At 36.4% G+C, this 20,946-nt stretch overlaps 2 protein-coding genes across 2 annotated transcripts in view; both read left to right on the top strand.

Moving 5' to 3' along the window:
• Positions 1 to 1,577: 1,577 nt before the first annotated feature.
• LOC141393679 (uncharacterized) lies at positions 1,578 to 6,942 on the top strand. The gene is made up of 4 exons (XM_073967025.1): positions 1,578 to 1,659; positions 1,723 to 2,249; positions 5,963 to 6,176; positions 6,343 to 6,942. Exons 1-4 carry the CDS (start codon positions 1,656 to 1,658, stop codon positions 6,807 to 6,809), a joined length of 1,212 nt encoding a protein of 403 aa, XP_073823126.1. The 5' UTR covers positions 1,578 to 1,655; the 3' UTR covers positions 6,810 to 6,942.
• Positions 6,925 to 20,946, top strand: part of Tektin-A (Tektin A) — a 16,140-nt gene continuing 2,118 nt past the window's right edge. The window contains exons 1-5 of the mRNA XM_073967024.1: positions 6,925 to 7,063; positions 7,133 to 7,207; positions 10,389 to 10,663; positions 10,729 to 11,250; positions 11,351 to 11,573. Of these exons, the coding sequence (XP_073823125.1) occupies positions 7,034 to 7,063; positions 7,133 to 7,207; positions 10,389 to 10,663; positions 10,729 to 11,250; positions 11,351 to 11,573 (1,125 nt within the window). The 5' untranslated portion in view covers positions 6,925 to 7,033. The remainder of the gene's footprint in view (positions 7,064 to 7,132; positions 7,208 to 10,388; positions 10,664 to 10,728; positions 11,251 to 11,350; positions 11,574 to 20,946) is intronic.

Raw genomic sequence — 20,946 nt, 5'->3', positions numbered from 1 at the left:
GCTTTGATTAAGCAATTGGGCTAGTTGAGTGGAATATGCTGTGGCTATCTGTTGTGTTTGCAGCTTACCGATGTCTAAAATATTTTTTAATGCGTGAATTTTATCATACGTATTTTTTCAGGGAGTGAATTTTTTCAAAAATATTTTTTCAAGGCATGGATTTTTAGAAAATTATTTTTCAGAGGCGTCAATTTTTTCGAAAATATTTTTTAATTCGTGACTTTTATCATAAGTATTTTTTTCAAGGAGTGAATTTTTTGAAAAATATTTTTTCAAGCCGTGAATTTTATGTCAAAAATATTTTTTCAAGACGTGGATTTTTAGAAAAATATTTACTCTGAATTTTTTCAAAATCGTCCTTCCATTAACCTTACCCGAACGATACCACTGTGTGCAGGTCAATCGTTTGTAACCTTTAAAGAATTGCTATATTTTCTCCATCATCCTTCGCGTTGTCTAAATAGTCACATGTCTCCATCCACGTCATCCGTTAATAAATAAAATATCTCTACATTTTCAACGTATTTATCCGTTTGTGTAAACATCTTTACGATAAATTGGAAGAAACTTCACTGCATTCTTTGTGACTGCTGTAAATCAAGGTGTGAAAAAGTCAAATGGCCTGACTTGTGCCACACATCGAACACACACCACATTCGCAGCAGTTCTGTGGCCTTCACAAAGAGGAGTTAACTCCGAACTTTGAAGTGAAATGAGTTCGAATGTGTTTTGATATATTAGAGTCATTTATCAAAGTTATCGCTACAGCAATTGCTGCAACAATGATCACTGGACAAATCAACACCAGAATAATGGTTTTTCATTTGTCGTCACTGTCGTCGTTGCTATTTCCCCTGTTGCTTCTCCGCAGCATTGCCCTTTGAGTGTGTGGAGCTGTTGAGTAATGGAAGTTGCCATTTACGAAATGAGTTTTTAAGCATGCGAAGGACTGCTGTGTGATGTCTTCATTTGGAAGGGAATGTTTGTAGACTATTTAAGACAATACAATGTTCAGCAAAACGAAGGAGGTTAGCAGAATAAACACAAATAATTCTGAATGCGGACGAATTCTAGTTCTTTAGAAGACCTGTCGGTCTTTTGAAGAAAGGAAAACTGTTCCTTTTGGATACATACATGATTTTTTATTGTTTAGGATCTTTTACCTGTATTGTAAATAAGTTGTTTACCTTCATTTGTCCCCTTCTGCGTATAATTAGCGTCATAACGTATACGCATGGACGAACAGAAATTTTGTTTTATAGATTTCTTTAAGTTAGAGATGGATTTTATACCGAAAAGTTTGAAAATGACACAACAAAACCATTTATTTACAACTGATAAAAATCTGAAGGATAGTACCACTTCCCACGTGTATCTAAGGAATCTTCTTAAGGCATCATAGCCCTGCTTATGGCATGGGCATCAAGAAACAACCCTACAGACATTAGTCCCTATTTACATTAGGCTATTTTTCTTGCGGCAATTGTCAGTTTGTAGGTGAGAGAGGGTGTTGAGAGGCAAAGGGTTACCATATACTCCACCTCTCTCTCCACCAAACTGACAATTGCCGCAAGGATAATTGCCCAATATAAATATGGACTTACAACAAAATTACAAATTCAAATTTTATAATCAAAAATTTCCAAATTTTGAAAATGGGTAAAGAATTTCTAACAATTTCCTTCTAAACCAATTAACCATTCTCTTCTTCACACCATTCAGATGGCAAAACTTTACACCCTTGCAATCTTGAGAATATCTCAAATTCCACAACGGAACCAAAAGAAGAAGACGAAATGTCTCTACTTCCATGTCAAAAGAAATTTAAATTACGCCCCCAAGATGAAATTAGTCTCGACAGTATTTTCTCCTCGTTGCTGACAAAAGTACAACCATCTTCGGAGGAGTTCCGTAACCTCCAATGGAATCTAAATGCCAAAGATTTTCACAATGAAAAACAGTCGATGCTGTTCGAAGAAAAATTCTACATTTCTCAACTGCGTGATGGTGATTGTAAGCTAAATGAAGAAGTGAAAATATTTATGGAACGTGAATTGGAAGAGGTGGGAGAATTGCACTTTCGGGTTGAAGAAAGCTATGACGGCTATGTTGTCTATGGCAAGAGTCACATGGCCAAAGATAAGGGGAAATATTGCTCGGGACATTGGACGAGAGGCAAATATGATGATAAATTCAAGTTGATATGCGAAAAACGCAGTGAATACGATTATGTGGATAATGCAAGAATAGTAAGTTCGGGGGAAGGGAGGATTTGAGGGTATTTCTGTTGAAGGCAGGGCATGTATTTCACAGAAATGCTGTAATGGATATCAGAAAAAGATTTCAAGGAGTTGAAGAGCTATAGTTGTGGATTTTTAAACATTTTGGAATCTTTGTTGGTCTCTTTAAGCGTGCATTTCATCAGATTTTATTCGGGCCCTCGTTGCGTATACATACGGTCACAAAGTATACGCATAGACGTTTGCAGAACATTCCTTAAGAAAATATAATTACTTGAGGATATTTTAAGGAGGTAGCGTTTACTGAGAAAGATGATTTGTAAGGATTATGAGGAAATTATTTAAACCAATTGATTTCTAAAGATTTTATTCGGGATGTACACACACTATTTTTAGGAGAGTTTGCTTCTATAAGAGTGCACTTCTACAGATTATGTTCAGGTCTTCATAGCGTATACAAACTGTCACAACGTGTACGTATGACCTTGCACCAAATATTGTATAAAAAGTATTCAAAGATATTTGTACTTAATAAAATGTTTGGATTTCATAAGAAAATACTCTTCTATAAGAAGTCCACTTTTATTCCAAAAGAAGACAACTCTGTCTTTTAAAAAAATATGTAAAATATAAATCGAAGCTATATCCAGATCTTAACCGATTTCGATATAATTTGGCACATTTATTTCTAGACCGAATTCAGTCACACATTCCAAATTTCATCGAAATCGGAAATAAATAGCGTGTTTGGTACAGAAAATGCGTGAAATCGGCCGAAAATATATATGGGAGCTATATCCAAATATGAACCGATTTCAATATAATTTGACATACTTATTTCTAGACCGAATTCAGTCAAACATTCCAAATTTCATCAAAATCGGACGTATATAGCTTGGTTGGTGCGGCAAATACGTGAAATAGGGCGAAAATATATATGGGAGCTATGTATATCCAAATCTGAACCGATTTTCACCAAAAGCAATAGCGTTCTTCCTATGGCTAAAAAAGTTGTAGTCCCCAATTTTCAGCTGAATCGGACAAAAAATGCGACCTGTATGTTGCGAACAAAAATACATGGACAGACGGACGGACACGCATAAATCGACTCAGAAAGTGATTACATGTATATCCCCAAAAGGAACTGTGGGTCTATTTCGTTTCCTTTTGTATGTTACATACAAATGCACAAAGACATAATACCCCTTACCACTGTGTGGTGTAGGGTATAACAACTTTGAAAATTATTTTTAAAAAGTCCAAACTTTGAAGAAATATTTTTTTTCGTCTGCACAATATTTTTGAAAATTTATTTTTTTTAATACACGTTTTTTAAACGTTTTCAAAACATTTAAAAAAATATTATTTTTTTAAATTTACACACCTTGAAAAATATTGAAAAAATGCATTTTTAAAATTATAAACGTTTGGAAAAAAAATATTTTAAAATCTCGAAAAATAATTTTTTTAAATATAAACGTCCTGAAAAATTATTAAAAAATCCACGCCATGACAAATTTTCATAAAAAATCATGATTTGGAAAAAAATTAATAATTCACATCTCGAAAAAATGTTTTTAAAAAAATTCAAGTTTCGAAAAATATTTAAAAGAATTCCGTCTTAAAAAACTACAATCAAACAAATTCACATGAAAAAACATTTTTGAACAAATTCATGTCATGGAAAAGGGTATTAAAAATCAAATATTAAAATAAAAATTAAAAAGCCAAGTTTTGACAAATATATTTAAAAATCCACGTGTTTAATATTTTTAAAAAAATTCACTGAAAATGTATAAAAAAGTAAAAATTCTAAAAAAAAATAACTTCTCCAAAATTGTTTTTTAATATTCACGTCTCGAAAAATGATTCTAAAAATCCACGCCTCCCAAAATGATCTTAAAATATTCACGTCTCGAAAAACGATTTAAAAATATTTACGTCTCAAAATATGATTTTGAAAAATCCATGTCTTGAATTTTTTTTAAATCGACGTCTTGAATTTTTATATTAAATTCACATCTTGAATTTAAATATTAAATTCCACGTCCTGAAAAAAAAATTAAAAATCCACGTCTTAAAAAATATTTTTAAAAATGCAACGTCTTAAAAAATATTTTAAAAAAATCCACGTCTTAAATAATATTTTTACAGAATTAAAAAAAAAATTAGAAAAACGCGTCTTGAAAAATATTTTTAAAAAATCAACGCCATGAAAAAAATTAAAAAAATCCACGTCTAAAAAATATTTTTAAAAAATCTACGCCATGAAAAAAATTAAAAAAATCCACGTCTAACAAATATTTTTAAAAAATCTACGCCATGAAAAAAATTAAAAATCCACGTCTAAAAAATATTTTTAAAAAATCTACGCCATGAAAAAAGCTTTAAAAAATCCACGTCTTAAAAAGTAATTTTAAAAAATCTACGCCATGAAAAAAATTTAAAAAACCCACGTCTTGAGAAATATTTTTAAAAAATCAAAAATAAATATTTTTAAAAAATCCACGTCTTGAGAAATATTTTTAAAAAATCAAAAATAAATATTAAAAAAAAATCCAGGTCTTGAGAAATATTTTTAAAAAAATCAAAAATAAATATTTAAAAAAAATCCACGCCTTGAGAAATATTTTTAAAAAATCAAAAATAAATATATTAAAAAAATACACGTCTTGAGAAATATTTTTAAAAACTCAAAAATAAATATTTTTAAAAAATCCACGTCTTGAGAAATATTTTTAAAAAATCAAAAATAAATATTTTTAAAAAATCCACATCTTGAGAAATTTTTTTAAAAATCAAAAATAAATATTGAGAAATATTTTTAGAAAATCAAAAATAAATATTTTAAAAAAATCCAAGTCTTGAGAAATTTTTTTAAAAATCAAAAATAAATATTTTTAAAAAATCAAAAATAAATAATTTTAAAAAATCAAAAATAAATAATTTAAAAAAATCAAAAATAAATAATTTAAAAAAATCAAAAATAAATAATTTTAAAAAATCCACGTCTTGAAAAAATATTTTTAAAAAATCCACGTCTTGAAAAAATATTTTTAAAAAATCCACGTCTTGAAAAAATATTTTTAAAAAATCCACGTCTTGAAAAAATATTTTTAAAAAATCCACGTCTTGAAAAAATATTTTTAAAAAATCCACGTCTTGAAAAAATATTTTTAAAAAATCCACGTCTTGAAAAAATATTTTTAAAAAATCCACGTCTTGAAAAAATATTTTTAAAAAATCCACGTCTTGAAAAAATATTTTTAAAAAATCCACGTCTTGAAAAAATATTTTTAAAAAATCCACGTCTTGACAAAATATTTTCAAAAAATCCACGTATTGAAAAAATTATTTTAAAAAATCCAAGTCTTGAAAAAAAATTTTTTAAAAAATCCAAGTCTTGAAAAAATATTTTTAAAAAATCCACGTCTTAAAAAAATATTTTTAAAAAATCCACGTCTTGAAGAAATATTTTTAAAAAATCTACGTCTTGAAAAAATATTTTTAAAAAATCCACGTCTTAAAAAATATTTTTAAAAAATCCACGTATTAAAAAATATTTTTAAAACAATCCACGTCTTAAAAAATATTTTTAAAAAAATCCACGTCTTAAAAAATATTTTTATTTTTTTTTTAATCCACCTTTGAATTTTTTCTTCAGATTTTTGTGCCCATATCCGTATGTATATAAGACCACATCTTTTTTCTTCCATTTCCAGGAACGAACCCTCGATGCCCGCATAATTGATGACAAATTAATTGCAAAGCGTGAAACGAAAATTAATAATGAAGTCCAACGTTTTAAGGCTGTCATGAATGTCAAAGGTCGGGATGATGTATTCGTCTTGGATGGTGGAGTAATGCTCCTCATGCGCTATTTGATAATCAATAATTTTCGCGGAGATTTCAACTACTTTACCATGAATTTATTTGGTAAGTACAGAACCTATGGCAGCAGGGATACTTGTATGGCTATTGAAGGCAAATTTCTCAGCAGATTATTTTTCGGATGGGTAATAAAGTAGTACGGACTAGGGCGTTCTATATCAACTCATATTCCGCATGATCCTACAATTTTTCCATGTCTTCCCTTTTGTAGGTAAAGTCCTGCGCTGTAAGTTATCGGTCCACGAAGAACGCAAAAACATACGAATGTTCCACCGCTCCTTTGCCAATGTTATTCAAGTCACTAACACCCAATATTTCAATGACTATCCTCAGGAAGTGGCCGAGACCTTTTTCACTGCCAACGGGAAAATTATTCTTCACTTTTGGCATGGCTTTCGTTATGTTCTCCACGAAACAAAAGGTTTCATTAAGAAAGAAGAACGAATTGTACCAAAACTGGAACTAATGTGGCGTAGCCAAAATGAGCTGCTTGAACAATATCGCCTCAAAAAGCAACTAACCTATGAAAATGCAATGGCTTACTTTGGAGACCATCCTGAATTATCGGATTTTCTAATGGATTTTGTTCTGAATGTTATTCAATATAAACCGGATAATGTGTTGGAATTTGCAGTGCGTTTCTTTCAAAAGTTTCGCAAACCATCGCCGGTGACATAGAAACTGTGGTTGTGATCCCCTAGTTGCTTGATGGTGTTCCAAGCAACCATGGCAATGCTTGGCAACCCCTCTATTTTGGCATTTCTTCTTTGTTTGTGTTGTCAAAATAAAAATTAATTTTTTTTCGAAAGAATTTTGTTTTATATTTTTGTAGAGCAGCATTTGCGATTTTGAAATTGTTTAGTTTGTTTTGCAGCGTTCTCAGGATTTGAGTGCAGCGCGTAATGGCTTCGTGTGAAGATTGTGGTCAGGGGGTAAGAGAAAAACATTTATAATTTCCGAGATTAAATTGGCAAATAAACAATTTTGTTGTTTAATTAAAGGAACCCATGCCACCAGCTGAGGGCCAGGGTATTGGAATGCAACAAAGAGACGTACCAAGGGAAGGACATTTTGCGGTAAGTACAGATTTTCACTTGGAAGATTCAAAGGGATCTTTTTAGGAGACCATAAAAGTTTTCTGAAAGAAGATTTCAAAGGGCTTCTCATAGAAGGTCTTAAAGGGCTTCCTATAGAGGGTCATAAAGGGCTTCTTATAGAAGACCTTAAAGGGCTTCCACCACAACGTGGATTTTTTAAAAAATATTTTTTCAAGAACCCACCAAAACGTGGATTTTTTAAAAAAATATTTTTTCAAGAACCCACCAAAACGTAAATTTTTTCAAAAAATATTTTTTCCAGAACCCACCAAAACGTGGATTTTTAAAAAATATTTTTTTCAAGAAGCCACCAAAACGTGGATTTTATTAAAAATTATTTTTTTAAGAAGCCACCAAAACATGGAACCCACCAAATCGTGACTTTTTTAAGAAATATTTTTTCCAGAAGCCACCAAAACGTGGATTTTTTAAAAATTATTTTTTTAAGAAGCCACCAAAACGTGGATTTTTTAAAAATTATTTTTTTAAGAAGCCACCAAAACGTGGATTTTTTCAAAAATTATTTTTTTAAGAAGCCACAAAACGTGGATTTTTTTAAAATTATTTTTTTAAGAAGCCACCAAAACGTGGATTTTTTAAAAATTATTGTTTTAAGAAGCCATCAAAACGTGGATTTTTTAAAAATTATTTTTAAGAAGCCACCAAAACGTGGATTTTTTAAAAATTATTTTTAAGAAGCCACCAAAACGTGGATTTTTTAAAAAATATTTTTTCAAGAACCCATCAAAACGTGAATTTTTTCAAAAAATATTTTTTCCAGAACCCACCAAAACGTGGATTTTTAAAAAATATTTTTTTCAAGAAGCCACCAAAAACGTTGATTTTTTAAAAATTATTTTTTTAAGAAGCCACGAAAACTTGGATTTTTTTTTAAAAAAATATTTTTTAAGAAGACACCAAAACTTGGATTTTTTTAAAAATTATTTTTTTTAAGAAACCACCAAATCGTGGATATTTTAAAAATTATTTTTTTAAGAAGCCACCAAAATTTGGATTTTTTAAGAAATATTTTTAAAGAACCCACCAAAAGGTGGATTTTTTAAGAAATATTTTTAAAGAACTCACCAAAAAGTGGATTTGTTAAAAAAATATTTTTTAAGAAGCCTCCAAATCGTGACTTTTTTAAGAAATATTTTTTTAAGAAGCCACCAAAACGTGGATTTTTTAAAAATTATTTTTTTAAGAAGCCACCAAATCGTGGATTTTTTAAAATTTATTTTTTTAAGAAGCCACCAAAACGTGGATTTTTTAAAAATTATTTTTTTAAGAAGCCACCAAAACGTGGATTTTTTAAAAATTATTTTTTTAAGAAGCCACCAAAACGTGGATTTTTTAAAAATTATTTTTTTAAGAAGCCACCAAAACGTGGATTTTTTAAAAATTATTTTTTTAAGAAGCCACCAAAACGTGGATTTTTTAAAAATTATTTTTTTAAGAAGCCACCAAAACGTGGATTTTTTAAAAATTATTTTTTTAAGAAGCCACCAAAACGTGGATTTTTTAAAAATTATTTTTTTAAGAAGCCACCAAAACGTGGATTTTTTAAAAATTATTTTTTTAAGAAGCCACCAAAACGTGGATTTTTTAAAAATTATTTTTTTAAGAAGCCACCAAAACGTGGATTTTTTAAAAATTATTTTTTTAAGAAGCCACCAAAACGTGGATTTTTTAAAAATTATTTTTTTAAGAAGCCACCAAAACGTGGATTTTTTAAAAATTATTTTTTTAAGAAGCCACCAAAACGTGGATTTTTTAAAAATTATTTTTTTAAGAAGCCACCAAAACGTGGATTTTTTAAAAATTATTTTTTTAAGAAGCCACCAAAACGTGGATTTTTTAAAAATTATTTTTTTAAGAAGCCACAAAACGTGGATTTTTTAAAAATTATTTTTTTAAGAAGCCACCAAAACGTGGATTTTTTAAAAATTATTGTTTTAAGAAGCCATCAAAACGTGGATTTTTTAAAAATTATTTTTAAGAAGCCACCAAAACGTGGATTTTTTAAAAATTATTTTTTTAAGAAGCCACCAAAACGTGGATTTTTTAAAAATTATTGTTTTAAGAAGCCATCAAAACGTGGATTTTTTAAAAATTATTTTTAAGAAGCCACCAAAACGTGGATTTTTTAAAAATTATTTTTTTAAGAAGCCACCAAAACGTGGATTTTTTAAAAATTATTGTTTTAAGAAGCCACCAAAACGTGGATTTTTTAAAAATTATTTTTTTAAGAAGCCACCAAAACGTGGATTTTTTAAAAATTATTTTTTTAAGAAGCCACCAAAACGTGGATTTTTTAAAAATTATTTTTTTAAGAAGCCACCAAAACGTGGATTTTTTAAAAATTATTTTTTTAAGAAGCCACCAAAACGTGGATTTTTTAAAAATTATTTTTTTAAGAAGCCACCAAAACGTGGATTTTTTTTTAAAAAATTTTTTTTTAAGAAGCCACCAAAACTTGGATTTTTTAAAAATTATTTTTTTTAAGAAACCACCGAAATTTGGATTTTTTAAGAAATATTTTTAAAGAAACCACCAAAAGGTGGATTTTTTAAAAAATATTTTTTAAGAACCCACCAAAACGTGGATTTTTTAAGAAATATTTTTTAAGAACCCACCAAAACGTGGATTTTTTAAAAAATATTTTTTAAGAACCCACCAAAACGTGGATTTTTTAAAAAATATTTTTTAAGAACCCACCAAAACGTGGATTTTTTAAAAAATATTTTTTAAAAACCCACCAAAACGTGGATTTTTTAAAAAATATTTTTTAAGAACCCACCAAAACGTGGATTTTTTAAAAAATATTTTTTAAGAACCCACCAAAACTTGGATTTTTTTAAAAAATATTTTTTCAAAATTCCACCAAAACGTGGATTTTTTTAAAAAATATTTTTTCAAAATTCCACCAAAACGTGGATTTTTTTAAAAAATATTTTTTCAAAATTCCACCAAAACGTGGATTTTTTTAAAAAATATTTTTTCAAAAACCCACCTGAAGGACTCTCATAGAACATCTTCTATCTCCTGATAGAATAGCATAGACCTTAAAGGACTTATGATAAAAGCACTTAAAGGACTTCCACTTGGTTTCCTGATAGATTTGCAAAGGCTTTCTATGATCTCTTTTTCTTTTCTTTAGATGTCCATTGATCCTCAGGCGGACGAATTTAACAATCCACCGTGCTACTTGCCACAACCCGAAGATACCATGCCCATTAAAGACAGCCTACAAACGATGGGTCCCATTGGTCCTTGGGCAACGGGAAAAGTTGATTGGAGTCCCATGGCAGGTCTTACGGGAACTCGACCTGTGGTTGATCGTTACTCCATTACACGATTCAGCCCTAACGAATGGAGAGCCAAGAATTTGGAAACTGTCAAGCACACCAATCAAATTTTCGATAGGACTCTTAAGTAAACCATAACGCCCAACCCTTTAAAGAAAATAACTAATAACCCGTTTCCACCCTCTATCTCAGGAATCAATATAGCTGTCAAACATCTTTGAATCGCATAACTGCCATGGTGGAAAAAACCCAACAAGAAACAACTGAAATGGTGCGCCAGCGTGCCCGCTTGATTGACAAATGGAAGACCACCTTGGGAGCTGCCATTAAGGCTATGGCCGATGAAATAAGCACACTGGAGGAAGAAAGAGTGCGCCTCAAGAAATCTCTTGTGGTTTTGAGTCTTCCCGAATCCATTGCCAAGGAGTGCATAGATAAACGTTGTGGTCGTCCAGATACGGAATTGGTTCGTGATGCCCCTGAAGAGGAATTGGTCAAGGAGTTGGCTTTAATTGCCGAAATAAGACGTTTGCTACAGAAGACCCTGGAAGATTTTGAACAGCAGCAAGTGGAGAATCGTACTGCACGCCAACGCCTGGAATACGATTGGAGCGATAAAAAGGAAGCCTATGAAATTGATTCGGTCAATGCCCACTTGCATAATAAGTCAACGACTATCATGTTTCGACCGGGGGCCATAAGGCAGCCACCAGAGTGAGTTTAAAAACCTCAGCCCTTCTTTATTTTCCATCCACTTACCTATGGATCTTCCTTCGATAATTCTCAATTTAATGTTCCTTTTGTACACTTCCAGACAGGCCTCTGAACAGTACTGGGAACATTTCAGCAAGGAAACCCTGGAAGAATGTGAGACATGTCGTCAGAAGTCAGTCAAGCTTCGGCAAACTTTGAATGCAACATTGCTCAATGCGGCTCGGGATCTAAGAACCCAAGCTGATGTGGTGGAAAAGGCATTTGTGTCCAGGATCAATTGTACCCAGGAGAATTTACGGCGTTTCGAAATTGATCTCAGGGATGTAAGTACAAACTTGATGTTGTAGTTAGCCTAAGCCCTGAGAGCTTAATGACAGCGCTCTCAGTGAAATGACAGGTTTTAGAAGTAACAATTTTGTTGGCTCATTTGCACAATGGTGGCGCCCAATGCGGTAGCTAGTAAACTCCGATAATCCCCGCCTTCACGGGGTTCGTGTTTATTTCAAAAATGCTGCAACCTGCAGTGGCTGTGTCCATAAAGAATCAGGAGAATTTTCCAGGACTTCTCATAGAAGACCTAAAAGGGCTTCTTATAGAAGACCTTCAAGGGCTTCTTATAGAAGACCTTCAAGGGCTTCTTATAGAAGACCTTCAAGGGCTTCTTATTGAAGACCTTAAAGGGCTTCTTATAGAAGACCTTAAAGGGCTTCTTATAAAAGACCTTAAAGGGCTTCTTATAGAAGACCTTAAAGGGCTTCTTATAGAAGACCTTAAAGGGCTTCTTATAGAAGACCGTAAAGGGCTTCCTCTTGAAGACCTTAAAGGGCTTCTTATAGAAGACCGTAAAGGGCTTCCTATTGAAGACCTTAAAGGGCTTCCTATAGAAGACCTTAAAGGCCTTCTTATAGAATACGTTAAAAGGCTACTTATAGAAGACCTAAAAGGGCTTCTTATAAAAGACCTAAAAGTGCTTCTTATGGAAGACCTTAAAGGGCTTCTTATAGAAGACCTTAAAGGGCTTCTTATAGAAGACCTTAAAGGGCTTCTTATAGAAGACCTTCGTATAGAAGACATTAAAGGTCTTCTTATAGAAGACCTTAAAGGGCTTCTTATAGAAGACCTTAAAGGGCTTCTTATAGAAGACGTTAAATGGCTACTTATAGAAGACCTAAAAGGGCTTCTTATAAAAGACCTAAAAGTGCTTCTTATGGAAGACCTTAAAGGGCTTCTTATAGAAGACCTTAAAGGGCTTCTTATAGAAGACCTTAAAGGGCTTCTTATAGAAGACCGTAAAGGGCTTCCTATTGAAGACCTTAAAGGGCTTCTTATAGAAAACCTTAAAGGGCTTCTTACAGAAGACCTTAAAGGGCTTCTTATAGAAGATCTTAAAGGCCTTCTTATAGAAGACCTTAAAGGGCTTCTTATAGAAGACCTCAAAGGTCTTCTTATAGACGGCCTTAAATGTCTTCTTGTAGACGACCTTAAAAGACTTCTTATAGAACACTTTAAAGGGCTTCTTATAAAAGACCTTAAATGTTTTCTTATAGAAGACCTAAAAGGGCTTCTAATAGAACCCCTTAAAGAGTTTCTTATAGAAGACCTAAAAGGGCTTCTAATAGAACCCCTTAAAGAGTTTCTTATAGAAGACCTTAAAGGACTTCTTATAGAAGACCTTAAAGGGCTTCTTATAGAAGATCTTAAAGGGCTTCCTATAGAAGACCTTAAGGGGCTTCCTATAGAAGACCTTAAAGGGCTTCTTATAGAAGACCATAAAGCGCTTCTTATGGAAGACCTTAAAGGGCTTCTTATAGTAGAAAAATGTCAGCGCTTTTGATGAAATGACGAGGTTCCTACCTCAATTTCACAAAGGTGGCGCCCAGTGCGGTAGTTAGCAAAGGTTGATAATCCCTGCCTTCGGTTTCTGATTATTGAAGATAGTTCGGCTTTCAGAGTTGACGAAGATGTTGTAGCAACGCAAATATGTTCGCTCGTATATACAAATTCTGCAGCCGAGGTGGCCGTGTCCATACATAATCAGAAAACCCTTCCGCAAGACCTTAAAGAAATTCCCATAGAATATCTAAAAGGGCTTCTTAGGGAAGACCTCAAAGGACTTCCCATAGGAGACCTTAAATAGCTTCCCATAGAAGATCTTAAAGGCCTTCTTAAGGAGACCTGAAACGATTCTTATCGAAGACCTAAAAGGATTCTTATAGAAGACCTCAAAGGACTTCTTATAGGGGCTAGTTATAGAAGACCTTAAAGGGCTTCTTATAGAAAACCTTAAAGGGCTTCTTATAGAAGACCTTAAAGGCCTTTTTGCATTAGGAGGCTTTTAGCGCTTTTGGTGAAATGATGTGGTTTTTGCCTCATTTGCTCAATGGTGGCGCCCAATATTCAGGCGGCTGCATCGTCCGGATCTTAACGGGGCTAAAACCTCTAGTGTTTACCTTAGTCTTCGAGTAAATAAAAACCCCTTTCCTGACATGCCTGGGTGGAAGAAGCCTGTCCACTAGATTGTGGCTGGGATGGTCACGGCGGCAACACCCAAGCCGATACCGTGTCGACAACATCTTGTTTGGCTGATGCTGCTGTAAGATCGTCACCCTGAGGAAAGATGGTCCACTGGTGTCAAGAAAAGGCAACCTGTTGCAGTCCTCAGGTCGGTATCTTGGCAGGTTTGGATATTATTTCACTGCATAGTGCTATCAGAACAGATCGGCCTATTGCTTTAAGGTTTCTTTTTCAAGCCAACCAAAGTGTTGTGGGTCAGCGACTTGAGAACCTTGTTTCTACTTCTGATCTTGTCGCAAATAGCTGTGCTGGTGAACATTACACCCAATATATTTGGGGTCATGGGGTGTGGCATTTCAGAAAGGTAGAGGTTAAGATATCACCCCGCCTCAGGAAACTCTTTGTTGCACTCTGCGGGTCTTAGGGCCATTATTATATGTGTTCTTTTACTATCTGATGGATTTGAAACCGCAAAATAAACCAATTTGGAGGCATTAAAAATTTAATTTTTACATTGAAAGTTAACGCCAAGAAGTTCCTCCTTGAAATTCAATGACCACTTTTAACCTTAGGTTAACCGGAACGCTATAAATCTTTTCGGTAAATCCAAACTATAACAAAAGAAGACTTATAATAATGGGGGTTAGACTTCTTATTCTGAATTCCACTAACGACTGGCGCCCAACAATTACACAACGTCTCAAACACGGCTGGAGGAAGTTTTTTATTTCTGAATTGCACAAACGACTGGCGTCCACCCTTTTAAACAGTCTGTGTACGACTACGTCCCTAATTGAGGTGGTCAAGAACAGCCATGACTGTTCGGTCCCACGGCCTACTCTGGTTCAGACCTCGACTGATATGTGAGGATATGACGTGTAATGCTGTTACTGGTACTGGTACTAGGCATTTTGCGGAATCCATGCAGATGTTGGGCAACTGGGAAATTTCTAATCACCGTGGGGAGGAGTAGTGCCTCCAGAAGCTTCACAGTTGGCGACAGTAGGGAAATCGGCCTATACGATTCGCTTCAGTAGTAGGCTTCAATAGTAGGACCACCATGCGAAATTTACAGGCGTCTGGTATGATATGGTGGCTTAAGCATTACCATTGGGATTTTTCCAACGCTTTGGATGATTTCGTGTTTCGGATGACATCGTTCGTCGTAAATTGTGGTGGGTGTCTCGGTTGAGACGGCTCTTATACGGCGTAGCACACTCCTCTTCGCTCTACCACTATCGCTATGGTTTAAAATAACACTCGCACTCTTCGGACTCTTCACCCGTTGAAAGTAAAAACCGTTCTGTCATCCTTCATTCCAGATTCGACAGTAATTTAACCTTTGGGCACAACCTATTTAATCCTGTAAAAATTATGCATTGCTTCAGGTGGTCTAGCCAATTTTACCGCTTACTAGCCTCTTGACTTCAAGAGTAAGTTCTCTAACTATTGGATCTTCAGGGTTCGTACGACGAAGTTCATCATTCTAATATGTTTTTCCGTCGCCTCTGCTGGGAAATTAGGTATAATTTCGGGTAGGGAGTGACTGCAGCTGTGATAATGTCTCTGAAGCGGTGACTGGTAAATTCTCTGAACCCCTTGCAAATCAGTCAGAGGTTATGAAGTCGTCTCCGTGAACAAACTAACCGACTTCATAACCTCTGACTGATTTGAAAGGGGTTCAGAGAATTTATCAATCACCGCTTCAGAGACATCACAGCTGCAGTCGCTCCCTACGCGAATTTAGACCTAAAAAAACGGAAAAACATATAAGATTGGTGAACTTCGTCGTACGAACCCTGAAGATCCAAGAGTTAGAGAACTTACTCTTGAAGTCAAGAGGCTAGTAGGCGAGCGTAAGCGGTAAAATTGACTAGACCACCTGAAGCAATGTATAATTTTTACAGGATTAAATAGGCCAAATGTTAAATTACTGTCGAATCTGGAATCGAAGGATGACAGAACGGCTGTTACTTTCAACGGCGTGAAGAGTCCGAAGAGTGCGAGTGTTATTTTAACCGATAGTGGTAGAACGAAGAGGAGTGTGCTACGCCGTATAAGAGCCGTCTCAACCGAGGAGGTACCACCACAATTTACGACGATCGTCATCCAAAACACGAAATCATCCAAAGCGTTGGGCCCACACAAAATCCCAATGGTAATGGTCTGAGCCAAGGGAAAAAGACGGGTTGCCACGACACGTCATTTATCGTACTGAGTACTACAATGATGATGTCTAGAGGATATTCAAGGTTAGAACGACGAAGTTCATCACACTCATGTGATAGTCCTGTCGCCTCTGCTGGGAAATTCAGCCTAATTTCGGATATTCCAGGTTTCGTACTACGACGCTCATCACGCTCATGTGTTAGTCCTGTCGTCTCTGCCTGGAAATAGGGCCTAATTTCAAACAGCAGGTATGTAGCGAGGGATTTCCGCTATGATGATGTCCCGGAAAATTCTACCAGCTACTCTAGGATCTGAGGGAATGTGCAGCTCTCTGAAGCGGTGATTGGTAAATTCTCTGAACTCTTGCAAATCAGTCAGAGGATATGAGGTAGGGTAGTCTGTTACGGAGACGATGATGGGAAGATGATCTGAGTCATGGGTAATGACGGTGTGCCAAGACGCATCATTTATCGTACCGAGTGCTGCAATGATTATGTTTATAGGGTATTCAGGGTTTGTACAACGAAGTTCTTCACACTCATTTGATACCGCCGTCGCCTTTGCTGGGAAATTCAGTTTATTTGCGGGTATTCCACACCAGCAGGTATATAGCGAGCGGCTGCAGTTGTTCCGGAAAATTCTCTCAGCTACCCGAGAATCTGAGCCCTTGTCAATCAATCAGAGGTTATGAAGTCGAATGGTGTCTTAACGGAGGCGATGGTTGTAAGATGGTCTGAGCTACTACTTACTTACTTAGCTGGCCCATTACAGAACATTTGTCCCATAGACCGAACTAAGAAAAGATCTCCAATTCTCTCTGTTTCGTGCTTCGCTTCTTTTCTTTGGCCTGCCAATTCTGCGTGCACCGCCATGTGGCTCGAATTTATAGGTCTTTTTGGCGGGTTCATCATCGCTCACTCTTATTATATGGCCTAGCCAACGTAATCGCTGCATCTCGATACGTTTAACTATAGGAACCAACTTCCACAGTCGGTCCGAGCTCAATGGATGCATTGCGCGTCGACACCATCAGCTTTGTCTTCTCGCCGTTTACCGCCAGACCCACTTTAGCAGATTCTCCTTCGACCTTCATAAAAGTATCGGTTACTTCTTTTACTAAACGTCCCATGATGTCTATATCATCAGCATAAGCAAGTAACATGTGACTATTGGTGTAGATTGTGTCACTTCTTTTGACGTTTGCCTCTCGTATAACCTTTTCTAGCAGGATGTTGAAAAGATCACACACACACAAGAGATGCCACCTTGCCTGAAACCTCTTTTGGTACAAAACTCTTCGGAGCGGTTCTTTCCTATTTTAAATGAAGATCTTGTGTTAGTTAGAGTCATTTTACACAGCCGAAAGAGCTTTGCGGGGATACCAAATTCAGACTTTGCTTGGAATACCTTTGAACGTAGCGGGCTGTCGAAGGCTGCTTTATAATCCCCAAAAAGTGGTAGGTGTCGATCTGCATCTCTTGGGTCTTTTCCAGGATTTGCCGCAGGGTAACTATCTGGTCAATGGTAGACTTGCTAGGTCTAAAGCCGTATTGGAATGGTCCAGGTCTAAAGCCGCATTGGTATGGTGCAATTATTTCGTTGACCATGGGCTTTGGTCGTTCGCACAATATGCATGACACTATCTTGTAAGCGATAGGGAGAAGACTTATGCCCCTATATAGATGGAGCATAAAGTCTTATCTCCTTTCTTATGGACGGGACACAGGATGCTCAAGTTCCAATCGTCGGTACGCGTTCTTCCTGCCAGATGGAGCTAACTAGCTGATGCATACACCTTATCAGCGTGCCGCCTACGGTTTTAAACAGCTCGGCTGGTAGGCCATCAGCTCCTGCTGCCTTATTATTCTTCAGCCGATTTATTTCTGTCTTTACCTCATCTTGTCTGGGCGGTATATATTCAAAACCATTTTCTGGTATTGGATCTGTGGTATCTTCGTCGTCTTCGCTGCTATTGGATACCAACAGTTTTGAAAAATGTTCTTTCCATATCCTGAGCACCCTATCTGTATCAGTTACCAAATTGCCTTGCTGGTCTCTACAGGAGGATGTTCCTGTACCAAAGCCATCAGTTTGATGCTTGACTCTTTGGTGGAATTTTCGGACTTCATTCTGGCTCCTGTACATCTCGATTTTTTCACACTCCCGCTTTTCCATTTCTCTCTTTTTCTTGCGGAAAAGACGTTTCTCTTCTCTCCTTTTCTCCCGATATCTCTCTCGTGCGCTACGCGTTGCTACTGATTGTAAAGTAGCTCTATATGCCGCATTTTTCTCTTCGGTAGCAGCATGACACTCCTGGTCATACCATGGATTCCTTGGTATCCAAGTATGGATTTTGGGGCTGTTTGCATGGAGTGGGCAATGCTTTGCCATTGCGCTGAAATGTTATCGGGATGAGGAGTGCTTTGATTAAGCAATTGGGCCAGTTGAGTGGAATATGCTGTGGCTAACTTTCGTGTTGTGTCTGTTCGTACTTTGTTTGCTACGTTTAAGCGGGTGCGTACCTTAGCTGCAACAAGGTAATGGTCCAAATCAATCTTTGCGCCTCGGAATGATCGTACATCCAACACGCTTGATGCATGTCTTCCATCTATCACAACGTGATCAATTTGATTTCTTGTTCTTTGATCTGGAGACAGCCAGGTGCCCTTATGGATATCCAGATGCTTAAATCTGGTACTGCTAACTGCCATGTTTTTTGCAGCTGCAAAGTCTATCAGCCTCATACCATTGTCAGAAGTTTCACTGTTGGGCCAAAGATATTCTCCTTTCCTATTTTGGCATTAGAATCGCCTAGAATGATTTTAATGTCATTGGCAGGGCAACGGTCATATGTTTCTTCTAAGCGCTCGTAAAATATATCTTTGGCCTGTTCGTCCTTGTCTTCAGTGGGAGCATGAGCGCAAATAAAGCTGATGTTGAAGAATTTTGCTTTTAATCGAATTGCAGCGAGTCTTTCATTCACTGGGGTGAAGCTGGAGACAAGATGTTTTAACCTCCGACCTACAAAACCGCAACCAAACTCATGCTTTGTGTCATGGCAGCTATAATACAGTGCGTCACCTTTAGGTGTTGTTGTGACGCCTTTTCCGTTCCATCGTATTTCCTGTATGGCAGTAATGTCAGCCTTGTACTGCCAATGCGTAAACTGCACCTTCTCTATAAAGAGTGCGAACATTCCAGGTGCAGATTCGCAGATCATGGTCCTTAAAACGTTTGCGGGGTTCGTCAACTTTAGAGGGGTTTGTTTTTCTTTTCTTTCGTTTTTTCATAGTAGGATGTTTTTTCTAGCGGAGGGTTACTAACCCGACGCCCAAACCCAAGTTTTTAACGTTCTTATGGGTGAACGCGCGGCACATGTTATCTCACTATCTTTAACGGGTGTTGAAGGCAGCTACCCAGGTGACACCACGGGGAGGTCAGTGTCCACTTGAGATGAAAGAGGGACCAAGATAAATCCTGGGCTTTCCCATGTTAAAGCCGGTCAGGACAGTTCCTTGGTATTTTCCATCCCCTACGTCACCCTAAGGGAAATCAATATTTGCCAAGACACGTCATTTATCGTACAGTTTGCTACAATGATGATGCCTATCGAGCTGTGTCAATCCCCTCTTGTCATCATAGAAGCATCATCGTTCGTCGTGCAATTTGGTCCACCAGCGCATTGTCTAAGACCGAATGTCAAAGTTCATGATGAGCGTTAAAGTCCACTAGCACCAGAAGATTATTACCCTCCAAAAGCGAACTAATTCAGGCATATAACGCAGGGCACAACGAAGAAAACGAAGTTGGACAGCCTGCTGATGAAAGGCAGATGATGTAATTTTTCAGATCAGTTGACATGCTAGTTATGCCAGGTATCCCTACAAAGGTTTCAATGCAGTGGTCCTCATTTACTATAAAAACTAGGCTCGGAGCTGTCTATATCCGAGATGACCCGAGCCGCTCGCTACATACCTGCTGGTCGAATACCCGAAATAAGACCAAATTTCCCAGCAGAGGCGACGGGACTAGCAAATGAACGTGATGAGCTTCGTCGTACGAACCCCGAAGACCCAAGTGTTAGAGAACTTACTCTTGAAGTCAACAGGCTAGAAGGCAAACATAAGCGGAAAAAGTGGCTAGACCATCTGAAGCAATGCAACATTGGTGCAGGAATAAGTAAATTGTGGGCAACGGTTAAATCACTCTCGAGTACGGAAATGAAGGATGACAGAACGACTGTTACTTTCAACGGGGTGACAGTAACTTACCCAAAGAGGTGCGCGTGTTATTTTAACCGGCAGTTCATAGAGCACCCCGAGAGTGATAAGGCGAAGAGAAGTGTGCTACGCCGTATAAGAAAAGCTCTTCCAGCCGAGGAGGTACCACCACAATTTACGATGAGCGATGTTGCAGATGCCATCCGAAACGCTAAATCATCCAAAGCGTTGGGCCCGCACCGAATATCGATGGTAATGCTTAAGCAGCTGGATGAACCTGGAGTTAAGTATTTAACAAGTGTTCTCAACCTATCGTTAGCCACCCATGTTGTACCAGATGCCTGGAAAGTTGGCAGGATGGTCCCGCTACTGAAGCCTGGCAAGGATGCCAGCAGGGGTGAATCGTACAGGCCGATTTCACTCCTGTCGCCAGTAGAAAAGAGGCGTAACTCCTCCCCACGATGAGAAGGTGTTTACCAGTTGCCCAACATCAACATGGATTTCGGAAAATGCATAGTACTACAACAGCATTAGACGCCATATCCACACATATTAGTAGAGGACTGAACCAGAAAAGGCCGAGCGACCGAACAGTCATGGTGGCTCTTGACCTATCGAAGGCCTTCAATACCGTCAACCATGCCAAGCTGTTCGAGGATATAGAGTAAACTAATCTCCAGCCATGTTTGAAACGTTGGGTAATCAACTATTTGTGTGGACGCCAGTCGTTTGTAGAATTCAGAAACAAGAAGTCCAAAACCCGTAAAGTGAAACAGGGAGTTCCCCAAGGAGG

The sequence above is a fragment of the Musca autumnalis genome, unplaced genomic scaffold (assembly GCF_047663935.1).
Source record: "Musca autumnalis isolate F117 unplaced genomic scaffold, ASM4766393v1 scaffold_2, whole genome shotgun sequence".
In the NCBI taxonomy this organism is placed as follows: Eukaryota; Metazoa; Arthropoda; class Insecta; order Diptera; family Muscidae; genus Musca; species Musca autumnalis.
This window is presented reverse-complemented; position numbering and strand designations above follow the sequence as displayed.